Source organism: Doryrhamphus excisus, chromosome 9 (genome assembly GCF_030265055.1).
Source record: "Doryrhamphus excisus isolate RoL2022-K1 chromosome 9, RoL_Dexc_1.0, whole genome shotgun sequence".
Classification (NCBI taxonomy): domain Eukaryota; kingdom Metazoa; phylum Chordata; class Actinopteri; order Syngnathiformes; family Syngnathidae; genus Doryrhamphus; species Doryrhamphus excisus.
The window spans coordinates 16882057-16903537 of NC_080474.1; the positions used below are offsets into that span (position 1 = coordinate 16882057).

A 21481-nucleotide genomic window follows, 5' to 3' on the forward strand; every position below is an offset into this window, starting at 1 on the left:
GTGAGGCCCAGTGCGCACTAACCACTAGGCCACCGTGCAACCTAAATACTACCCCCCTCCCCATCACTATCCACTATGATAGGTGTGGCTACTGCACTTTTGTCGATTAAGCGTCATGTGCTAACATCCTCAGGGAAGTTTTGACAAGGTTTAGTGAAGACCTCCTGTGTTGTAAAACGGGGAGGTGGACCGAACCATCTGTGTGGTGTAGAGGGGGGGGGTGCATCGAAGATAATACCATCTGTGAGGCTATGCCACCACCATCTGTGTGCTTGTCACTGCAGAGGAGAGCCATATTTCTTATTCTCTAGAAGGAAAGGGGGTAAAAGATAGGGAAATAGTTGCAGGAAATATCATCTCATCCAAGCAAACAAATCAATGTGCTAGTCGTCATGTTTGATAAACGCCTTGCAGCAACTGGCTAGCGCTACCGTTAATTTCCTCTAAGTGCTTAGCAACATGTGCGAGGACATATGAAAAGCAGCTGCTTCCGAAAAAAACATGTTCATGGCACATGACACAGTTCTGCTTTTGATAGCTTCAAACCAAGCAGCCAACTGTAATACTTCCTCGTCATATTTGCATAGGCCTGTAGTGTTTGTCTTCATGTGTGAAGGTTGGTGGTCCTGCTGGTGAGATTTGCATCATGCAAAAGATGCCGGTGAAAATTATGCAATGGTTGAAAGTTGCACACATACGTATATTTAAGACAACCGTGCACATCCACAGAAGCTGAAAAATCATTAAGAGTATTGTGTGTGTGTGTGTGTGTGTGCTGAAAGACTACAAAGGCTTCTCACTACAAAGACTCCATCACCCTCCTCTCACCTCCTCCTCATCTCCCTTCACTGAAGCACTGCTGTTAAATATTAGTCAATTTTTCGCCGTAGGAACTTTTCTCATTTACCTGATATTTTTGAAAAACCTTGCTGCATTTACGGGAAAAATTACCCAGGTAAAAAAAAAAAAAACTCTCCCCGGAGCACACATTTTCCATGAAAACGTACAAAGTAGAGAAGAGGGACTTTTTCATAAGCCTAAGAACCTTTGAGAGAGTGCAGCATTTGTGTTCATATCCCAAATGAGCTGGAATGACCTAGACAAACTGAGTCATGTGTACTTGGGAAAAGTTCTCCATTCATTTCAATTATTGATTATCGGGGGCTGGAAAACACGGAATTCCAGCAATTCTATCTTGGAATTTAAAAACACACCCTGAACATTTGGACGTTGGAATGGTTTGAATCAGCTGAGAGGTCGATTTCACTGAATAAGAGGATGTTTTTGACACTGCAATGAGATGAACTGGTTGACAAATGTGGATTTTTGCGGACGGAACATTTAGAATTTTGAATTTTTTAATTTTGAGTTTGAAGGAAAACATTCACTCTTCAGCATTCATACAATAAATAACTTCATAAGTAACATAATAACATTTTGACACTGCAATGAGATGAACTGGTTGAAAAATGTGGATTTTTGGGGACGGAAAATTTTGAATTTTAAAATTTTGAGTTTGAACATTCACTCGTCAGCATTCATACAATAAATAACTTCATAAGTAACATAATAACATTCTGACATGACATCATCATCTAATTATTATAATGATCTGTGACACACATGCATGTCATTTCTATGAATTTTCCTGATTCGTGCATAAACGTGTAAAATTCTTAATCAATGTCATTAAGAATTGATTTGTGGCTCTCAAAATTAATTAGTGGCGTGCCACCAAAGATAAATTAATGTATGGGACACGCTGAATAACACAGCGGTAAGTATTGAGAAGCATTATGTAATGAATGAGTAGATATATAATCAATATATATCTACTCATATATACCAATATACCAAAATAGACCAATATATAATCAATAACTACAGAATGAATGAAAGTAAGATGAAGGGTTTGCTGTTGCAGATCCTTTTCTTCAGTATTGTGGTTACTATGCATCAGTAAAGTTTCACTGATGAGATACTTCCTACTTTGTTCTTCTTCCACCACTCTGTTTCACACCCAAGTTTAGAATAAATAAAGTAATTGGAGGCTAACTAGTTAGCTCGGTAGCTAAAGTAGTAGCCGTCACTTGTGTCCCTGCAGTGATCCCGTAGCCTACACACATAAGAGTTGCACAATGTGGTGTAAACAAAGAATAATATATTTAAAAAAGGGACTATAGGGGTGTTATTTCATGTCTACAGAGCTCTAATAGTGGTAGAAATTCACTTATCGTGGTTGGGGCCGGGACCAATTTGCCGCGGTAATATGAAAGTGTTGCACCAGTTTGTTTGTGGTATATCCCCCCCATCATGCCCCCCTACGCAGAAATAGATGTGGGTCCTTATGGCTGTAAAAGCCAAAAAGCTGGAGCAGTTTTTCTTTTGGAGTGAGTAACATTTTTCTGTTAATTACATCTTTTTGACTTTGTCTTGCCTCAGTTCTGCAGCCGAGCAAGCTCAAGTAAAGCAGAAGCAAAAAAAAATGTGCAAAACAGTATATTTTGCATGGATGAAGTATGTGTGATATTAAAACGATACAGATGGAAAAACTTGAATTTGGGGGTTCTGTACATGTGTGAGTGTCCCTTCCCTGTGACTCACACACAAGGTTTGCTGCAAGGATGTGATTAGTCTTTTGGAGTGAGCACTTGATACATAATTAATTAACCACCGTTTAATCCTCCATGTCCTCTCACGATTTCCAAGGAACCCGCATCAATTCAACAAATCTGGGTCTCAACCAATTGGATTAGTGCTGCTTTATACTGATAACCGTACAAAGGCGAGACTTACATTTCATGGATAGGCCCACACCATAGTTTCAAACATCTTTTCATGTATTTCATTTATTTTTAACATTATTTGCAAAGAGTGACAAACGCATGTGTGAGGCGCCTGTTTGACACACGTTGGGTTGTATCTGTCCGACAGGCAGCTTTAAAGTCTGCAGATATTCCTGTCAGTGCATGTGTTTGTCACACATGCCCACATGCATGTGTATGGGAAGTGGCTGTGCATGATGCTCCAGTTGAGAGCAAATGAGTTTGATGTGATCGTTTGCGGCAGCATGGCCTCAAGATGAGGGCCTTGTACTCAAGAAGATTACATGAGCAAAAAAAAAAAAAAAAAAGGAGCAAGGGAAACAGTGAAAGACAGATCAAAGTAGAAAGAAAAAATGGATGTTATTGTGGTAGAGACAGAACAGACAGAAGAGAGAAGTAGATTTAAAAACAACAAAAGAAGATATATTGGGTGCACAATATATACATATAGAGTACATACCATATGCTGTGGTATGTATTCATTTTTTTCCAAAGTGAAAACTGAAACGAATGAAAACCAAAGATTTTTTTCTCTGTAGGAAATAATGTGAATCCAATAATCTGTTCCAGACACACAAAAATATCAACAACAAATGCAATTACAGTGAACTGACAAGTGGAATTGATCATTTTTACGGAGAAGGAGCGGAGAAGAGCGGAGGGGAGCGAAGGGGATGTACTTTGCGATGTGTTCTTTCTTGAATTTAATAGTGTTTCTCACCATCTTTATGAAATTGATGGTGGTAGCACCTTTTTTGGCCCCATGGGAGGTTATTTAGCAGTTGGACTTAAAAAAATAACAAAAATGAAGAATTAAAAAAATTAAGAATGCACAGATTTGGGTACTCCAATCTACAGAATGATATAGTACGGGTTAGTATTGTACAATAATAGAGACTGTACGAAAAAAAAACGATGTTTGACTGCAACCCACTGTGTTGCATAATGTCTTAACTGGACAATGCCAATCCATTTTGATGTATTGTTACTGATGATAATCAAGTGCAGCCAGTATGCTGGGCGAATAATGACAATAATAATTATTTTAATAAAAATACAGTATTTTGATGCTTTTAGGTCAGCATTCACATAATTACGTAAAATTCTAACAAGATTACAGTAAATGTGCATTCATACCATAATGTCATGGTATGCAAAAATTGTGCCAATATAAGTACTTGAATACTAATTGTTGAATAAATACAGACAATATACTTTTCGAGGTACCTGGCAGTGGTAATTTTTAGACAGCGCTGGTATTTGGGGTGACCCAGCTCTGGCCTGGCCTTTTTGTAAGGGTCACTGGAATCCCTGAGTGCTAAGGCGCCCCCTGTCACAGGTGATTAGACAAACTGTGGTGATGGGCATTAACCAGCCTACAACTCCAGCACTGAGATGATGGCTTCACGCTTCACAGCAACCCGACGGATGTTAATTATGCTGAGTATTTAGATCATAGCTGCCTTTGTCTCTCTCTTGGATTGCTCAGTCTTCCTCGTGCTTATTCTCTCATTGTGTGCATCACAATTTCTCTTTCTTCTTATCTGTGTTTCTTGGATCCTTCCATTGTCCCCGGATACTTGAAATTTGTTTTCTTCCACTATTTATGAGGGCCACAGCCCTGTGTAGTTATTATAACCACACCAAAATCAACAATTGCCAACAAAGCAGATTGCAGTGTACAGAATAAGATTTTCATTGTGGTCTGCCTACAAACTAAAAAAAAAAACATGACAGTGACAAGATGCAAGTGAGAAAATGCAATTATATTTTAAATGTGAGCTTTCCTGTCAGCCCCCGCAGTAAACACTGAGCTATCTGCAATGTAGGAGTTTTTTTTTATACATGAGAACAGTTTCAGTTGGCTTCATTGCAGCTCGCCATTGAGAAAATGAGTGTGAGATGTGTTTAAAATGGCTTATCATTCTGTGCTGTTGCTAGTTTTATAGTGGCCCTAACCGAGAGAAGGAGACAGAAGAGGGAGACACACAGGATTACCTTTCTGTTTGTTGTGATGTGTGACGTGACTTGTGTGTGTGAGACTATCTCCAAAGGAATTTGAGCAGTAGGGGTGCCATAAGATCTTCTCATTCCTCAAGCTTTAAAGAAAAAAAAAAGTATTGTGATGGGTGGCACCCTGTCACTTGGGCTTGCGATATAAAAACATGATGAAATAAAAAGAACAGGGTTGCCAGAAGAGACTGAACTACGGCGTTGCTACTGTGATTGCTAATACAGTAATATGGAAGTGACAGTGCGCAAGGCATGATTGGAACTGTAAATAAAGTGCTCTACGTACACCTTGCAATCCAACCTACATCGGTGTTCCCAGTGTCAGAGAGTGACATTTGGCTGTTTTTTCTATCGGAATTGAACAACCGTGTTAATTTTCAAGCAGAAGCTGTAGTAATTCTACATTTGATCAAACACACTTAAGATTTGTCAGATCAAAACATGTAGATGTTCACACCTGTCTGCACTGTTAACCATCGAGTGTTTCTAATCATGCTAGCTCCATTTAAACTTCATAACACACCTCAAATATAGAAGAGATCCGTGTTAGCACTTTTATATTTAGCGAGTAGGGTGCATATTAAAAATGAAAAACAGTAAGTGTTCCTTACGTCATGCATTGATTTGGAAATTAAATACAAAAAAAGAGGTCAACTGAGGTGAGTATCTGCGATCGGGAGTGTAACCTTCTAAAAGCTGCATAACCCCCGCCAAAATGCAACCCAATCCCTGACCAAACCCTGCACACTCCTCCGTAGCCTGACAACATCTCACATGCACGGGTGTCCAGAATGTGATGCAGGGGCTTTCTGTGGAAAGAAATAAACAGCAAAAGTGGAAAAATTGTGCAAAAGGGCATAATGTTGATACTAATAACGAATAAAAACACAAAGATTAGCATTTAAATATATGTACATCATTGCTTTTTGAATGATCTATGGTTATTTCATCTGTAAATATCAAAGGATAGCTGAACAGCCTTGATGTAAATAGACAAAGTAAGCTGGAACTATTAAAGCCAGCATTTCAGGAAATGCTGCAAACATTTTACAGACAGTAGGAATTGCTTGTGAGAAAATACCCACACACCAAATCCGCATATAGTATGATTTATTACTATTATACAGTGTATTATCATAACGATGGTTTATTTGGTCTCAAAAAATGTTGACAATAATATTGTTTAACAAAGATTAGTATTTAAATATATGTACGTCATTGCTTTTTGAATGATCTATGGTTATTTCATTCGTAAATATCGAAGGACAGCTGGACAGCCCTGATGTAAATAGACAAAGTAAGCTGGAACTATTAAAGCCAGCATTTCAGGAAATGCTGCAAACGTTTTACAGACGGTATGAATTGCTTGTGAGAAAATACATCTCACACACACCAAATCAGCATATAGTATGATTTATTACTATTATACAGTGTATTATCATAACAATGGTTTATTTGGTCTCAAAAAATGTTGACAATAATATTGTTTAATGTCAATTTGTGGGTCATTAAAGATGTATTATTGAATTTTGTGATGAAAACATTTGTTTTTCCGGTCATATTTTACTTTTATTTTACTAAGCTCATCTCGTGCTGCCCACACTGGTGTATGAGGAGAGGCCTTAGGTGCGAATTGGCAAATTTGTTTCCATCAGACTACCCCAGGGCAGCTGCAGCTCCAGATGTAGTTACCATCGCCAGTGTGTGACTGAGGAGTGAATGAATAATGGGGCCCACTTTATTGTGAAGCACTTTGGGAGCCTTGCAAATGCATGGCGGAAGTCACAAGTAAATGTGGTTATTTTTGGTTATGTCAACAGCTTTTTTTTTGTCAACATGAGTCAGCCAGTCCAAAGGATGTCAACTTCAATAGGTTTTACTGTATTTCCTGTTCTATGAATTTCTGAATTGTCCTTTCCCATAATTACTGGATGCTGATCACATCTGGATAAAGTATTAGTATCCTTTGTAAGCAAACACTTAGAAATATCTGGATTGTTGTCATGACGGTTAGTGTTTCTTCATGTTTCTGCCCCAAACACACTTATATTTTGTATGCATATGGTAGATATTCTTCTCACTCATTTTTTTGCCAATTCTTACGCTTACGTCTACATCGGTCCCTCCTGATTTAGCTGTGTTGCTTCCCAGTCAAGGTAGACTTTCCACTTATAAATCTTTACCTCCCAAGGTGCCTGGGTCGAGTTAAGAACCAGCACAGGAGATCATATTACTCATGTTCTAGCTTAGCTGTACCGGGTCCTTTTATAATGTATAATTGAATTTAAAATCCTCCTCCTCACCTACAAAGCACGATATAGCCAGACACCATTGTACCTTATCAACCTAGTCCAACGCTACACTCCCAGAGCTTACATTCACTTGTGGTTCCAAGAATTATGAAAAGAATGTAGAGGTAGAGGTTCTTCTCCTGTGGAACCATCTTCCTGATTCAGGCCGTGGGCAGAATAAAAACATAACAGTTTTGATACGTGAAAAAGGCTGACTCGTCTCTTAGTTATGCTGCCATAGGTCGAAACTGCCGGGGGAGTTCCCTTGATGCAGAAGAACACACACACGTGCACACATTTCCGTGCACGGCGGAGACGATGCATGAGATTTCTTTCTCTACATGTACATTTTGGGTGCACACTTACATGTGCGCTGCGTACGTGTGGATTGTGTGGTGTGGAATCGGGCTGGTAATCAATACACTGTGCAAACGTACTGCAATTGCCCCTCTGGTTCACAAACTTTTATAAAAGAAAGCACTAGACAGTGTTCAAATTAACCCACAAAAAATGCTCTTTGATGCATGCGGTAGGAAGACGGTGAGAAATTGTAAATGTGTGACTGTGTAGAGATAGAAATAGCATCCTGTTTTGTAAATAAAGTCAATAAAATAAGGATATTTAGTTTGTTTCCGTAGATGCAATAGACCTGTTCTACATAAATACAATTAACTTCACCGTTTTGTGTAAAGACTGCTTTACTTGAGCTACTTCAGCTGTCACTTTAACCTCAAAGCATCGCCTTTTTAGAACCGTTGAGTGATTTTTCCTGGTGGCTTCTACCTACTGTGAAGGCTGTTTACACAGTTGTGTGTGATTGTACGTGTGTGTAATTCCAAACCACCAAATTTCCAATCATGTCGAAAGGTCAAAAAGCATTGAAAATACATTCATTCATGCCTGCAGACTTTGTTCTATTTTTTCCTTCATTTGTTTGATACATCCTTGTCCTGTCCTTTCTGTGAGTCTTGGAGGGTTATATATATACGTATAATGCCATGTAGTTTAAAACGGATCATTTTTGAGTTCTTTGTATGAATCCAGCCAAACATGTCCAAGATAGAATGAATAAAATGAGGATTAGCAGGTTACCTATCTGTCTGGTTTGTATTCCAGTCAATCCAGCCTGGCTGTGTCTGGTTTGGTTCAGAAGAGACCATTCGATAATCACATACAGTGGAACCTTCATTAGTGTCATTAATCCGCTCCGTAAGGTCCGACTCAGATTAAAGCATAGCCGAAAATTAATACATTTTTCCAGTAAGAAATAAGAACAGTCCATAGTGAAACCACCTTCATATTATTATTTAGGTAGGTAGGTAGATACTTTATTCATCCCCATGGGGAAATTTGCATAATTTATTTCTTAAATTCAAATTTCTTCATCAAAATGCTGGTACTTGCAACATTTTTAACTGCACTGTAGGATATTTTGCACCCGCGACCAAAAGAAAAGCACAGATTTTGTGTTGTAACTGTGTTAGTTAGTAAAGAACCACAGAGTCAACCTTTGATGACATCATAGGCGGGCAACAGAGCCGTATTGGAACATGACTTTGTTCGTTATCAATAAGCTGCTGTTTTGCTAACATAGATGGATCCATGTAGTGTGTTAATTACAAGAGAAGACAATATGTTTGTGAACCGAATCACAAAATTGGCGTCAGTTTTGACTTAAACCAAAAAAAACGCTACCCGGGGCGTACACTAACCGAGGTTCCACTGTACTGTTTAACCTCTCATTCTATTTATGCTCCATGTTATTTGTTTTATTAAATTATTCACAACATCGGCCATCTATACAGCTGGATTATTAGTGTAAAGAAACAAGGTAATGAAGAAAGATGACCCTTTGGTAATGTGGTAGATGAGCCCTATAACTTTAACAACACAGTCACTGCCCTGCACCCCTACACACCACAAATGGGTCGTGCCGTAAACACAACTGTAAAAACATGCCCTCGTGGTGGTCACTCACAAGTCAACGTGTTTAGGCGATTAACCTCTTAAACCTTGGGCATAAGAGGGACGTTTTTCTCCCAAAAGATGTACAAAATAATAACACTTTTCTCCATGGATGATCTTGGTGTGTTTTAGTGATCATTTAGTGATGATACTTGTTCCCTTGGAACGGCTTAGCTTTTAAATGGGGCCAAGTTGCTTGTTTTTTTTTATGTCTTATTCATGTCAAACGCTGGTCTCCGACTCTTGCATTTTTTTCCACATTTGACCATTTAAAATTCATGTGGTTTGACTTGTCATCCATTTTTCTTTTAATTGGTTAAAATTAGACTCTTTAGCTGATGTTTTTCCGGTTACATAGCTGGATAGTATATGGGTATTGATACAAGTTATGCAGCAATTACCATAGCAACACAGAAACAACCCAGCTGCCCCCAGTACCGGGGTCGGGCGGTTTTAAAAGCTTAATGATGTCCAACAGGATTGTTGAAATCATGTGTGTTGCGCTAACAGGTTTATAAGACACACGTAGACACACACAGGAGCACAAGCCTTTAAGGAGCTTTGTCTGTAATGTGCTTTTCGGCCTCTACTGGAAAGCCATAGGTCAGTAGAGAGGGAGACGGAGCGAGAGGAGGCAGAATGGAAGGAGGGAGGGAGTCCTTGTTAACATGCTCTTTGTGTCTGCTCCCATTGCAGTCTCATGGAAGCCAGGGGATTCTGATCAAAATCATTAGTTCCTGGGAGGGAGACAACAAAGAGAAAAAGGGACAACGAGGAAATTGAGCTTGATTTTTTAAAGACAATCTCGATCAGCATCTTTCTGAAAGAGCTGCCAATGTGCTTGCAGTTGAAGGAGAATCTTCCTAAATGGGAGGGGAATCTTAAAGAAAGAGGTAATGGCTCGAAGGTGGGGTGTTGTTCATAGGAGAAAACAGAGGAAGGGTGGGGTCCCGGGAAGGTGGGGGCAGATGTAGTGAATGCGGGCCACTGCGCTCTGGCAGGAAGCCAAGCTGCTAAGCCCCAGCAGCTCGTTAGCCTCTGTGTTACTGACCTGATAGACCACAAGCCCCTGCTCCCCACCCCATTTGCCCCCCCCCCCTCACCCAGTCAAACCGCCAGACGGCTGCAGTTCAACTTAGCAGCCTCCAGAGGCATGTCGTTTTTCGCTCCTACTTCTTATTACAGGATTGGACCTTTTAACATAGTGCTTGCGTTTATGTTGCTATGGTAACTGCGGCAGTTGTATCAACATACACATGCTATATATTCACATAAATACAAGAACACTGGCTGTCAGCTCAGCCAAAACCAATTCAAACCACAAGCACTTAAATTGGGTCAATGTCGAAAACAAGCAAGCAATCCAAGACCAGCATGAATAATTTCGTATAACAAAATATGAATGCGACAAACAGATTTATTTTGGATGACTTTTCTAGCAAGCCTGTCAAGTCCAGAGTTTATGAAATTAGGCTTGGTTCTACATAGGCAATTTTATGTGCCCTTTTATCCCTTCTTTTACCCGCTCTATTGTATTTCAAGTGCTTCAGGTAGCATTTTTAAAATCCAAGAGTGCATCCCTATGATTGATATCAACATCTTCACATAGCCACCTCACTCTTCTTGTGGTTACCAGGTTGTCAGCATCAGCAAGGGCATTCATTTGGGTTGAGGGTAGGTCTGTATCTTCACACACAGGATTCTCTGGCTTTGTGCATGTGACATTTTTGGTGGGTCTACCACTTTTTTTTTTGTCCCATAACCTTTGATATCCTCAAAGAAATTTAATAGTGGAAAATCCATTCATTCATTTTCTACCGCTTATCCTCATGAGGGTCGTGGGGGTGCAGGAGCCTATCCCAGCTGCCTTCGGGGCGAGAGGCGGGGTACACCCTGGACTGGTCGCCAGCCAATCACAAGGCACATATAGACAAACGACCATTCACACTCACATTCATACCTATGGACAATTTGGAGTTGCTAATTAACCTAGCATGTTTTTGAAATGTGGGAGGAAACCGAAGAAAACCCATGCATGCACGGAGAGAACATGCAAAGTACACATAGAGATGCCCGACAGCGGAATCGAACTTGGCTGTCCAAACTGTGGGACCTGCGCGCTAACCACTCTAACCGTGCAGTGTGGAAAATCCAAATACTTTTAATTCTCCACCAGTGAAGTGATGTGGCAAAATTACATTAGCAGAAAGAGTTTAGTGCTTTTATTGTTTTTTTTTTTTTAACCAAGTAAGCCTGAGTCATATATAGCAATGCATGCTATACAGGACAGGATCGCAAAACAATGTCTAATCCCTATATGACCATAATGTAACAATCTGCATCACAAACAAATGCTGCTATTGTACTCCAGTATTCATGCCACACTGCCGTTGGCATGACCATCAACACATCTATCTCCCTCTGTCCCCCAGCAAGCCTTGCTGGCCAGTATCAATTCTAAGCAACAAAATTGTGAAATCACATTTTTGCAGAATATTACAGCCCTAATTCTAACCTTTTTCCACTCTCTTTGTGTTGTAGCTACTTCAAACGGCACAATGGAGGGTATCGACAACCAGGAGGGCGGCGTCTGCAAGACCAAGTCCATGAAGATGATCATGAAAGTAGGACAAAGTGAGTATTACAGTGTGTGTGTGTGTGTGTGTGTGTCGTGCTAGGAATAAACTGACTACACAGTCAAAACTGTCCACGCAACAAATGTCATGACTAGATACAAGTGACGGTACAACATGCGGCTTTGTCGTGTCTATGACACTTGGGATGTGGGAGGCAGGTGATGTGCTCTAACGTTCACACAGTTGACCAAGCTTGCATGCGCTGGTATTCTCATTTAGATGCAGACACATACATACACACACACACACACGACTGTGACTGTTACCACATGTCCACACACATACACACACTCCACACAACTAATAAACCACATCCTAATTTAAATGACTTCAATAATTATTCCCGAATGTGCTGCTTAGGTGCTTTCTAGTCTCTTAAGCTCCTGAGGCTGGCTCTTTCATCAGGGAAACAGTTTTGAAAATATCTTAAAGTTAATGCTCAAGACTCAAAGCAAACGACTATCAACTCCCGTCAGTGTACCCCGTCTTTATTTGGACCAGGTGGACTTATTTTGAATCTTTATGGTGCTTTCTATCGTGGAAGTTTGTCAAGAGGAATAGTGGGGGAGTGATTGCATTACGATCAGATGTCAGTATGTGGTTTTTATTGATGATCAGCCCCCTCAAACATCCACACATACACCCTGCGTGTTTGCACCCCAAATATAACTGTAGCATGAAAACCTCAGGGAACCACTGATCAGTTTTGTGCAAGATGAAGACTCAAACCGAAAAACGAGATGAGACCATTAATATGTGTGCATTTTATTTTCTAGACCCGTCAGACCCCGTTTCACCCAAAGACAACCCCACCAAGGTCCCCAACTCTCCAAAACACCCAGACAGCAAGGACACCCACAAAACAAATGAAGTACTGGAGAAGCCAGGTGAGCTCATATGCTGCCACTTGAAATCCTCTCGAAGTGCTAAATGAGTGGAGAATTTATGGAAACAATTTGGCTTTGTGGGTGAAGTTCTGGATAGAAAGAACCACCAATTAATCAGTAATTTAATGCCAGCTATTAAAACGTTACACATCTCTGACCTACCTGCTCTGAAGGACTTTAAAAAGGTATCACTATGGCTGTCCCACACCATTTGATACATGGCTTAACTCGTCTGTGTCTCAAAACATTCATTATGTAGCCAAATTATTTGCAATGCTCTCACATAAAATCCCACTTGTCAGCTGCTAGCAGGAGCATACGGGCATCTGTGCAGATGCGTTGTTGTTTTTGGACTCCCTGCCATCTTGTATCAACCCTTAGCTCAGTGCTGCAACAGATAACGCACTTCTCATGCCGCAAGAGATCAGCACAGAATAGGGAAACCATGGAGCACCTGTTCCGTGAAGATAACAGCACACCTAGCCTTCAGTGCTGGATATAAACCATCTCTGGGAGTTATAAATTTTGTTCCATATTGTCAACCATTCACGCTGTCGAATTTAAAAATATAATTCATCAATCGTGACTGCAATTTGCCAGATTGACCCCATCTATACAATTACGTACTGCATGTGCTATCAAGCTTTTGCTTGCCCTACTTTCAAGGTTGCAGTCTTCATATGCTGAACGCGAATGGCCACTGAACGAATGTGACATTTTCACAAAAGCCCTCTTCTCTTAGTCATGCCTCCCCATGGAGAAGACACGATAAAAGATGTTAAAAAAAATAAAAAGCCGAGGATGACTGTACTTTTTTCCTTGAAACCTGAAGTGATTTTTCAAACACCTCCTCTGCACCTCTCTGATTTTAGAATCATTGTGGTTTGCATTGTCTAATCAACAACCATACATCACAATACCACGTAACATATAGGGAATATTTTGGAGTGATTGTAATGTGATAGTCATGTTACAAACACAGGATATGTCTTCCCCAAAATAAAGTAAGCTAGCTCATTACCAAAGGCTAAAACAAGCAATGCTGAGAGTAGTCCATTCCCATCTTGACTAATACGATAACATTGAACATGCCAAAGAGTAATTCACAATATTGTACGATTACTAAGAAAGTATACAAGAAGTTAGGCAACATTTCTTTATTATTACGATTGCGGATAAACTAACTAGTGGTAAGATGCTTATGACAAAAGTTATCCATTCACTTGTAGCAGCAGTTTGCTAGTTATCTAGCTAGTTTGCAGAAAAAAAGTCATCAACTCCAACATAGAAATGTGTGTTTTCTACAAGTTAGCGACCATTTCTTGATTGAATGTGTCCATGATTTCTAGTATACAGTATCTGTAATGTTTCTCGCAGTTTATAGTAGCTGTATAGGTAGCCCACGACCTTAAAAAGTGCTATATCGATAAACGTGCGTTAGCCTATTGTTTACATATTGACCACAATTAGCGCCTGTTGGCACTTGGCACTTGAAATTAATGCATTTAGTTTTCAAGCCTGTAAAAAGGACCCGAATAGGACATTATTACTGACAGTTAATGTAAATAAATAAAATAAAATAAAAACTTGCCATAGCAGCAGCAGGACAACACAGTGGTGACAATCTGACTCCAATGCAGCCCACCATTGGAGCTTCAAAAAATCTTGGGGAAAACCGAAGTAAATGTGACTATTGGGGGCTTATTTCATGTCCAAAGGGCTCTAATAATGTTAAAAAAATATATTTAGAAAGTCCAAAACAGGTTTTCTATGCTTAACTATTCCACTTATTTACCATAAATGAATTTATCATGGTGGGGTCTGGAACCAATTAACCTTTCTAAATGAGGGACAACTGTATCTGCAACACAAGCTAGTAAACAAACACCGCTACGGTCATGTGAGACACTCATGTTTTTGTTCCATGTCTTGTCAGGTGTAGCGTCCAGAGAAAGTGAACAAAACAACACAGGTGGAAAGTCATCCAATATCATCGGTTCCGGGGTGGCCATCTTTGTCAGCATTGCCTCCGGCAGTGTCATCTTCATCATTATCATCATCATGCTGGTCCTCCTGCTGCTCAAGTACCGGCGGCGTCACCGCAAGCACTCGCCACAGCATGCAGCTACGTTGTCTCTGAGTACTCTGGCCACGCCTAAACGAAGTGGCGGTGGCGGGAACAATAATGGCTCAGAGCCCAGCGACATTATCATCCCGCTCAGGACTGCTGACAGCGTCTTCTGCCCCCACTATGAGAAGGTCAGTGGCGATTATGGCCACCCGGTCTACATAGTCCAAGAGATGCCACCGCAGAGCCCTGCCAACATCTATTACAAAGTCTGAAGGAACTCTGAAAGCAAAAAGACATACAGGAACAATCCCAGGGAAAAAGAGGGCCAGTTCTTGGTTTCAGCCGCCATCATGGCTGCAAACAAACTCCCTCGCTCTTTCTCTCTCAATCTGCCAACTCCTCCCCTCTATGTTGTCGATATTTTCTTCGTGAAAGGTTGCTTATACCAACTTCCTCTGGTATTTCACAGTCTGGCTGGGATTGGCAGATTGGCTACTGTCGCCGCTGTTGCTACTTTCCAGGACTTCTGGGGGTGGAGGCTAATCCTACCCCCGTTCTGGTTTGTGTACGTGTGGCCAGTATGTTAGGGGAGCTTAAGTAATGTGAGATCAAAGAGTTTTGAGGTATGCAAGTGTGTCCCCCCCCCCCCACTTTCCCCCTGTGCTTGGATTGGATGAACATATGACTGTGGACGTGGAGAGGCATGTTTGCCTTCACCATCAGAGAGACTACCGCCTCAAAACGAGCTGGAAAGATGCAAACATTTGAGTCCGGAGGATGAGAAACAGGATGTGCGATGACCATCTTGGCATGGATCATGTGGTAAAGCGTTCGTCTCCTTGTGTGAAGGTTCTGGGTTTGATCCTCTGTCCCCCTCCCCTTGACCAGTCAAAGTATCCTTGATCGCTACGTCATTAGTAGGTGAATGGGGTGACGGTGTCAAAGCACTTTGAATACCTCCAAGGTATGAAAGCGCTTTTGAAGTGAAAGCCCATTTTACCTTGAACCAAAATGGCTGCTCTCCCTTGATCTTCACTGGCTGCAGAGACTTCTTGGATGTCCCGGGTGAACGAGGAAAAGGGATCAGTTCTTGCACCAGTCCTGTTTGGGACTTTGACTGACTCACACACACACACACACACACATCACCACCACCACTTTGTCAAGTGTTTGGCTTTTAGTGAGGGTTGCACCGTTTCTCCTGTTGCTACATACTTGTTACTTGAAGGGTTTTTAAAGAGAAATGCATCCCACCATGTGTCAAAATGTACCGAGTGTTCACAAAGTCTCTTTACAATTAAAACATGTATTACAACAGCAATTGATGAGATTTGTTCCATGTACTCAGTGGTTATTGAAGATTTTAAATCACACTGCATGACACAAAACATTTCCAGATTGGAACACAGGCCCGATGGACTGAATCGTTCAACAGATATGACTCTTTTGGACAATGTTAAAGATACAGAGTCATGAACAAAGATCACTGATACCATTGCCACCAGTGATGAGCCGATGCTACAGGTAACATGGAAAAGAAATTGGGTACCATTCAATTATTCTGCTCAGTCTTGGGCCTTTTGAGGTTGCAATTCTCCACCCAAACACAAGGGGAGAAATTTTCCAGTGAGTCGACACAGTGAGCTACCTTGGCACTCATTAGCTGCTTAGCTTGATAGCCTCGATTGAGTATTATTGGAGTGTTATTGGATTGTATGCCCACTGAAAAAGTCACACACGGGACATAATGTACTATAATGTACTTGCTACAACGCAAGTTTAGATTTTTGTGGGGAGATCCGTGTCAAGCTACGCAAAAGGGTTTGGAGTAGGAGGAGCTACTCTGCGTAGCTTAATGGCGCCCATAGAGGTTATTAAACGAGTCGAAAAAACTTCACATTTTTATTTATCTTTTCATTTGTAATGAATTGTTACATTGTAAAGAGACTTTAGGACACCTTGTGTTGCATTTGATTTGAAGTGTAGTTTTATAGAAGTTTAATTCATCCCATACAGGCACATATTTTTCTCTGTAACATTCAAATACAAGTGGAGTAACGAAGTTCCCGTGTCATGTCATCGGAGCGGACAACTTTAGAAAACATAGAGCAGCACTTTCAACCCCATTTTGGTACCTCTTCACAGCAGTCCGCAGACAGACCACGAAAAAGGAGAGATGCTCTATCCTGGCTGGAGGAGTCTCTTTGAAATCAGAGGCGGGAAAGCGTTAAGGGCAATAAGAAATCCAGTTTGCCTTAACAGTTTTTTTGTTTTTTTTGCATCAGGTGAAGACAGGCTGAGGTTAGCAAAGCTGCGTGAAACAGTTCGAGGTACTGTCAAGGATCCGAGAGCCCAAATAAGCATGACCTGAGCTCACCTGTTTTTTTTTGTTTTTTTTTAGACATGCTCTTGCGCTATGTCCACACAAATATGGATACTTTGAAAAAAAACAAAAAATTTTTATCATGTGCTTTGGTCATTCGTCCACACGCAAATATAGATTTGTCTGTTGTAAAAACCGTTAGCATTTTGAGTATGAAGCGACTTTCGTCATAAGAAATGTGCAACATGAGCCCAATGTATTTTAACAACGCGAGAGCCTTGCTAGGAGAAGACATATGCAAAATAAATACCATTTGTTTCTGCATGTATAAGGTCTAAAGGGATGATGTTGGTATGAAAGTAAAGCGGAGACTTTGATGGTTCCTGTAGATGTGAAAATGTACATATGTTTGCTACTGCGTGAATTTTAGCAGGAGAAAAAGAAGAATACTTGTAGCGTTGGAAGGGCTGAGTGTTAGCTTTCAAATGGTGCTAAGTCGGTGGCATTAGTGTTCTGGTTTTATGATTCATAACATATCTGCTGGTCTTAGACAGCTTGCTTGTTTTACACATTTGTCCATTTTAGTGCTTGAGGTATGAATTATCTTCCGTTTTCCTAAAATTCGCTGGCGTTCATGTGTACGTGTATAATTGATGGAAACGTCACGTAGCAGTTAGCATCGCAACACAAATGCAACCACAAAGCCCTCGGTTATTGACTTATGGTGATTGGTTTAATTTTATGCAGTGCGTGATTAGAACACCTAGGAGTGATTACAATTTTTTTTCCGGGGTGTCATAATATGAATTTTTCCAGGCTTCTGATTGGCCAAAATGCATCCGGTGAAGGTATGGAACACCGGAATAGCAGAAATGTGCATTTTTGAAAATATCCATGTTCGTGTGGACATGGCCTTACATTATCAGTGTTGTGTACCATCTCCATCATTTTACATGTTTTGGGTTTTGTAATTTGAGTAAGTTGATGTACATTTTACAGACAAAAATGAGAATTTATTTATAATAGACACTACAGCACAGATGTTGGCACGGACAAGAGGGTAATATTTATACATAGATTATGGTATCAGTGCACATTATGCAACCTAGATGTTTTGATTATTTGATATATTCTCGAGTCCTGTGATTTCACGAGCTCTCCAGAGGAAGCTTGGCCAGGTGGGGTATCAGGGACCCTTGGCTCTTCTAGAGCAGAGTAGCTGTGTCTCCCCATCTCGCTCAGTGTAGCAGTTCCCAAAGCATATTCATACTGATTTGCTTCACACACACACACACACACACACCCTTCATGTTACCTGTGCATGTGCGTATGTGTGTGACTATTCGGGTTGGTATTTCAGTCATTTCATATTAATATCTTGCTTTTATTTTGGCTGTTGTGAGTGTATACCGCCTCATCTGGTCATTTCCTCATAAACAACATCAAATTTCACCCAAAAGCCAAGCCTAGTATAATGAGGTTTGTGCCTCTAAGAGGCTACAAAATCTGCAAATATGCAATTGTTATTTATTTTTTTAATCAATTCTGATATTAAAAAAAACAAAAAAAAAACATATGGAAAGTGTTCTTAACCACTGAAAGATGTTTCAAATGACACAATACAAACAAAGTATGTCAAAACAGGCTGTTAGCTTTATTCTCCATTACTGATAGTATTATTTTAACCCATAAGAACCCATTGATTGACTCATTAAGTTATGAATAGGAAAGATTTTGGACTCCGCAAGATGTGTCTTACCCAAAATGTCAAGTAAGCGAGCCCATTTTTTGCCATTAAAGCTCATTTGAAAGCAATTTAACAATTGTAATGCTTTAATAGAGTGTCAGATATTCCAATTTAACAGCTCTTACTATATTTCTTCGATTAATTCGTATAAAACAAGCTATTAAAATATCACTCTTGGGCTCACAGCCTGATGTGACAGAAAAAATGCTAATAAGACAATAAATATCACCATTTTGATGATTTGTAGTTCTTGGCAAGGCAAAGAACTTCAAAATACAGTACATTTGTGGTATTAAGCACAAAAAGGTATCAAGTTACATTAACCATAAACACCAAATGTAACATATTTTACTTCACAATATTTATTAAAAAAATTAAGAATGAAATATCCCCTATAAAACAGAAATGGGTCTGGTTTCTTATGGGTTAAATTGCAATGGTGCGAAAGGGTAGCTTTGAAAATTATAACCATTAAAAATGTCTGACAGACAACTGGTATTAATAGAAATCGAGAAAATAACACACTCCTAGAACAAACAAATGGTTTTGTTGCTGTATAACTGCAGCAGAATATGACAATCTTATTTGTTTCTTTGAATCTGGCATCTCTTCTTTGGATGTCACTTGACTAACTCTCTCCCAACATGGACCAGATTTGGTGTAATGTTTGTTTGAAACATTATTGACAGGTCGTGAGAGTCTTAGCAAGCGGGCGAGAAAAAGGCACGTCAGGTTCCTGTAAAAATAAAAAAATAAAACAAAAAAAAAGCCTTGCTCGTATGGTCAGCCCTTGGTCACTCGACACAGTAATTTTGCACCATTCTTCTGTCGGTAATAAACTGTAAATACATTAATGTTTGTATTGTATATGGACCCTGGGTTGTTACAATAGCCTTATTCACATTTTTAGGAAATTAAAATGGAAAAATGTTCAGAAAAAAGATGGAATACACTTCAGCGAGAGCATACTACTTTTTTGGTAAATAGCTTGTAAATATTAATGAGAACACAATAAAAACATTTTTATAAACTCTTCAAAGTCAAATGTTTTGTATAAAATTTGAAGTTTTGCTATGTATTTTAGCTAGTGCTCAATGGAAAGCCAGTGTACTCCCCACTTCCTTCCCCGTTGCACTGTTTCCATGGTAATTTGGTTTGAAAAAATAAGCAAAAATTTGCCAAACTGACTGCTGCATATTTGTGCCATAAGTGTGTACCATAAATATTTATTGAATTTCTTTCTATTTGGATCCATTTTTGATTTAATTTCAGTCCAGTTTGTAAGTAACACAGTATTATAATTGCATTGGAATTTTTTTTTGTCCCTTCTTTTTTTTTTTTTCCTCCTCTTCTCTGTCCTGTCATGTCTACCGGGTGGCTGTTGTCCCGTCCTGTCATGAATGAGTTGGACAGGTTGTGAAAGATGGATTCAGCGTTCAAAATCTGAAGTTCAAAGTGAGGATATACTGTATAACACACATTCCACCAGTCTGTTACAAACTGAAAACGTTTTTTTCAATAAAATGTTTTTCCTATGGACATGCTGTCTGCTTGATTTCCTTGGACTAACTTTGGAATACCATTGAGAAACTGATGCATGTTGAGTACGATGAATTCGTTCATGTTGGCAGGTCCCCACCAACACTGATGGTTCACCGCACCCATTTGTACCCAAAATAAACCAAACCATCACCTTAAATCCAAATTATCCACCGAAAAGTGACAATGCCATCACTCTGCTAATATGAATGAAAATGGGATCACAATAGATGAAAATATGAGCTGGAAACCTCATATTACAAATATTCAACATAAGGTGGCCAGAAATATTTCAATAGTGAACAAAGCAAAACTTGTTCTCAATCAGAAATCACTCTTTATTGCTCTCCGGTTCTACCATAGCTTACTTATTGTGTGGAAATATGGGGTAATAACTATAAAAGCAATCTTCACTCGATAAATGTACTGTAAAAAAGGTCAGTAAGGATAATTCACAATGCCGCCTACAGAGAACATACTAACTCCTTATTTCTAAAATCACAAATACTTAAACTTGCTGATATAGTTAATATCCAAACAGCTAAAATAATGCATAAGGCTAAAAATAACCAATTAGCTAAAAATGTCATCCAATACTTCTCTACAAGAGAGGAGAAATATGATCTCAGGGAAGAAGTACATTTGAAACACTTATATGCTAGGACTACGTTAAAAAGCCATAGCATTTCAGTATGTGGAATCAAACTATGGAATGGATTGAGTAAGACCCTCAAACAATGCACAACGATGAGCCAATTCAAGAAACAATACAAGCAGTTGATGTTTGCTAAATACAAGTAGAGTCTTGAACCCATTACTATGGTACCCATTATGTCATTGTATGGTCATATCACCTCATACTTCGGTACAAGGTGCATTATTAAAAAAAAAAAACAAAAAAAATGTATTATGGAAAGCAGGAAGTGAACAAATGTAACAGTTACTGATTGTAAAAGTACCAGATGGAGGGGTAGGATTTAATAAGCTTTGCTTCTTCCTACTCCTTTTGGACATGTGGAACTGTGAACTGATTATGTGATACATTCAATTGTAATCTGATGCATGTTCAAATGAAATAAAACCATTACCAAAATATCACCTCTGAAGAGACCAGGTCGTGTCTATGAGAAGTCTGACAGGCTACGATTTAAAAAAAAAAGAAAAAAAGCTAATTATCAGACTAG

General features: G+C 39.6%; 1 protein-coding gene across 1 annotated transcript in view; it reads left to right on the forward strand.

Annotated features, from left to right (window-relative positions):
* The window catches only part of efnb2a (ephrin-B2a), a 35181-nt gene extending 14884 nt beyond the window's left edge, over positions 1 to 20297 (forward strand). The window contains exons 3-5 of the mRNA XM_058081690.1: positions 11636 to 11728; positions 12507 to 12617; positions 14554 to 20297. Of these exons, the coding sequence (XP_057937673.1) occupies positions 11636 to 11728; positions 12507 to 12617; positions 14554 to 14960 (611 nt within the window). The 3' untranslated portion in view covers positions 14961 to 20297. The remainder of the gene's footprint in view (positions 1 to 11635; positions 11729 to 12506; positions 12618 to 14553) is intronic.
* Positions 20298 to 21481: the final 1184 nt, after the last annotated feature.